Source organism: Meleagris gallopavo, unplaced genomic scaffold, assembly GCF_000146605.3.
Source record: "Meleagris gallopavo isolate NT-WF06-2002-E0010 breed Aviagen turkey brand Nicholas breeding stock unplaced genomic scaffold, Turkey_5.1 ChrUn_random_7180001953197, whole genome shotgun sequence".
Taxonomy (NCBI): Eukaryota; Metazoa; Chordata; class Aves; order Galliformes; family Phasianidae; genus Meleagris; species Meleagris gallopavo.
Genome location: NW_011214226.1, coordinates 1 through 3,294, shown reverse-complemented (window position 1 = coordinate 3,294; position 3,294 = coordinate 1). Strand labels below are relative to the sequence as shown.

Sequence of the window (3,294 nt, the reverse complement as noted above, 5' to 3'; positions counted from 1 at the left end):
CGCGCCAGGCGGAAGCTGCAGGGCGTGGGAACGTTCTCGAAGGAGACGCGGCACGGCCGTGTGGCCGCCTCGTAACCCTCGGCCCGCGCCGTCACCTCGTACTCGCCGGGGTTCAGCAGCCGCCAGTAATCCCCATCCACAGCTGTGGGGGGAGGGCAGGGACCCAGTGGTGACGCCCCATCTCCGTCTCCATCCCATTTATCCCATCCCATCCCCTCCCGTGTTTATCCCATCCCATTCGCCATCCCCTCCATCCGTCTCCTCCATCCCTAGTCCTTCGATCCCATCTATCCCATTTATCGCATCCCGCCTCATCCCTTCCCATCCCCCACCCCGTCCCTGTCCCTGTCCCCCTCCCCATCTCCGTCCCGCTGTACCTGTCCGCACATCATGGTTGATGCCATCCACAGAGATGATGGCGTTGGCGATGCCCTCACCCGTCTCTTCATCCCGAACCACCCCCTTAATGCCACGGTGCACCTGGGAACCACAGGGCCGGGGGTCAGGGGGGCACCTCACACTGCACAGCACCCGTGTGGGGCACCCTCAGCTGCACCAGGGCTGTTTGGACCCAATGCAAGCTCTGGGGCACGGCCTGGCAGCACGGCACGGCCCCGTGGCACACCAGCACACACGAACCCTCGGAGCACACACACCTCCAGCACAAGCCCACCGCAGCCCCCTGCTGCCCCAGCCCCAAGCAGGGAGCAGGGAAGGTGCTGCAAAGCCTGGGGGACACCGTGGGACCCCCGGCCACCCCCTGCAGCCCCCACCTGCTCCATGTAGAGCAGCAGCGACTCGCGGTTGTTCTCCCACTCCGTCGGCAGCTCGGAGACGTGGGGGAATTTGTCACACGAGAGCTCCACGGTGATCTCGAAGCAGTTGGTGTGCAGGTAGCTGAAGTCATTCATACCTAAGGGAGGGCAACGGGGCATCAGGGGGGGCGGGGGGCTGCGGGACCCCCCCCGGCCTCACACTCACTGCCGGGCACCGTGTGCCAGTTGGCCCCGTTGATGATGTTGCCGGTGCGCATGAAGTCGTCGTAGTGGCAGAGGCGCCGCTCCTCGCTGGCCATGGCCAGGTTGGAGGTGGCGTAGACGGTGGCCAACCAGCGGAACACGCCGTCGTCCGCAGTGGGGGTCAATTCCTGAGCCTTCCAGTAGGTGCGGGTCATGTCAAAGGGGTAGGTGACCACCAGCTCCCCGCCATGCAGGTTGGCGCTCAGCACGAAGGGGTAGCGCTGCATCCAGTCGATCACTGCCCGCGTCTCTGGGGCCACCTGCAGTGACACCGCATCATTGGGGCACAGCTGGGACCGCCAACCCAGCCCTGTGCCCCCAAGGGTCACCTGCCATGACATCGCATCACTAGGGCACAGCTGGGACCCCCAACCCACCCCTGCGCTCCTAGGAGCTGCCTGTGGTGACACTGCATCATAGAGGCACAGCTGGACCCCCAACCCAGCCCTGTGCCCCAGGGGTCCCTGTGTGACACCGCATCACTGGGGCACAGCTGGGACCAGCAATCCAACCCAGTGCTCCAGGGGCCACCTGTGGTAACACTGCATCTTGGGGGCACAGCTGGGACCCCCAACTCATCCCTGTGCCGCAGGGGACACCAGCGGTGACACCGCACTGTGGGGACACCTCCAGGACCCTCAGACCATCCCCGCACCCCAAGTGCCGTGTCCTCACCGTGGCGTTGGCGAAGGTGTAGTACTCAGGGATGGGGATGTAGTGGTTGGGGAACTGGTGGGGCACCAGGTCGTTGTCCTCAGCGTCCCACAGCGCCGTGTTGAGGTCGGCGAAGTTGTGGTTGAGGTCGATGCCCTCATAGGTCCAGCGGCCCATGGCCCAGCCCGACAGCTCCGACCCCTATGGGGCGTGCGGGGTCAGCTGGCGGGCAACGGGATGAGTACCTGGGGTTTGGGTTTGGGGCCCTACCAGGCGGTAGGCGGTCTCGTAGCCGTCGGGGTTCATGGAGGGCAGGAGGTGGATGCGTGTGCCGGTGACCAGCTGCACCACGCGGGGATTGCCGCGCCGGAACTCGCGGCACAGATACTCCATCAGGTTGAGCAGCAGCTCCCGGCCCAGCACCTCATTGCCATGCATCCCCGCCACGTAGCGGAACTCGGGCTCGCCTGTGGGTACGGCCCAATTGCCTGTGGGTCCCGACCCCCCACCCAGCCCCACATCCCACCCCACAGACGTACCCACTTCGTGCCGCCCCGGGTTGTCGGAGATCTCCATGACGTACATCTTGAGGCCCAGGTAGCTCTTCCCGATGCTGTAGATGCGGGTGATGTTGGGGCACTCCTCGTTCACCCTCTTCATCAGCTGCGGGGAAAGCACTCGCATGGGGTCTGGGGGCACCCAGGCCTGCAGGGACGCACTGGGGGGATCCCCACGCACCTTCCTCATCTCCTTGTAGTTGTGGTGCCGGAAATCCAGCTTGTCGGTGGGCACGGGCTCATAGGGCCACTGGTAGATGTTGTTGGGGTCTGTGGGGTGAGGACACGGGCAGGGTGAGGGACGCACGGAGCAGCCCCCCGCCCCGCGTGCCGTGCCCGCTCCCACCTGGCATGGCACAGCCCAGCACTTCGGCCCGCAGGCAGATGGTGCCGTTCTCAAACCAGCTCTGTGGGTTGATGCGGATGTATCGTGCCACCGCCGGGCACGGCAGTGTGTTCAGCACCGGCGTCTCAGGGTCCTTGTTGGCCGGGAACACCTGGGGGGGTCCCAACCCCTGGGTGAGCGTGGGCACGGCGTGGCACCCGGGGGTGCTGGGATGTGGGGATGGGGCAGAGCCACCAATGGGGACCAAAGGGTTACGGGCTCTGCGCTGCGTGGCCCCGTCCTCCCCTGGCCCCGTTCCAGCCCCTAATGAGGAGCAGACACGTGGCAGTGGGCTGAGCCCGGCGCTGAGGGACCCGAGCGGGGCAGAACTGTGGGGCTGGGGTATCGCACTGCTCCGTGCCCCCCTGCAGCACAGGGGCCCCCAGGGATGAGCATGGGGACCCCAAACGGCTCCCGGCAATGGGACTCACCCGGACTCCTGGCACAGCTGTGACCCAGGGACCCCAACCCCACTGTCAGTCCCCGTTTCTCCCACATTCCCGCACGCTGTGGTTGTGGGGAGACCCACCTGCACCCACCCGCCCGCACAGCTCCCACGTGCGTCCCTGGGCACCACGCCGCCCCGTTCACCTCCACGCACACCCCGCCGTGCCACGAGGCCCCGCTCAGCCCCGCGTGTCCCCCCGCGCCCCCGGCCCCCCCAGCGGGCAGCAGCACA

At 66.7% G+C, this 3,294-nt stretch overlaps 1 protein-coding gene across 1 annotated transcript; it reads right to left on the bottom strand.

The window, feature by feature from the left end:
* Positions 1-5: 5 nt before the first annotated feature.
* LOC100546839 (probable carboxypeptidase X1) lies at positions 6-3,041 on the bottom strand (the record flags this gene model as incomplete). The annotated part of the gene is made up of 9 exons (XM_010728077.2): positions 6-142; positions 378-480; positions 774-913; positions 982-1,279; positions 1,695-1,874; positions 1,944-2,140; positions 2,213-2,336; positions 2,412-2,500; positions 2,577-3,041. Coding segments are annotated over 9 exons (1,733 nt in total), but the record flags the coding sequence as incomplete, so codon positions are not given.
* Positions 3,042-3,294: the final 253 nt, after the last annotated feature.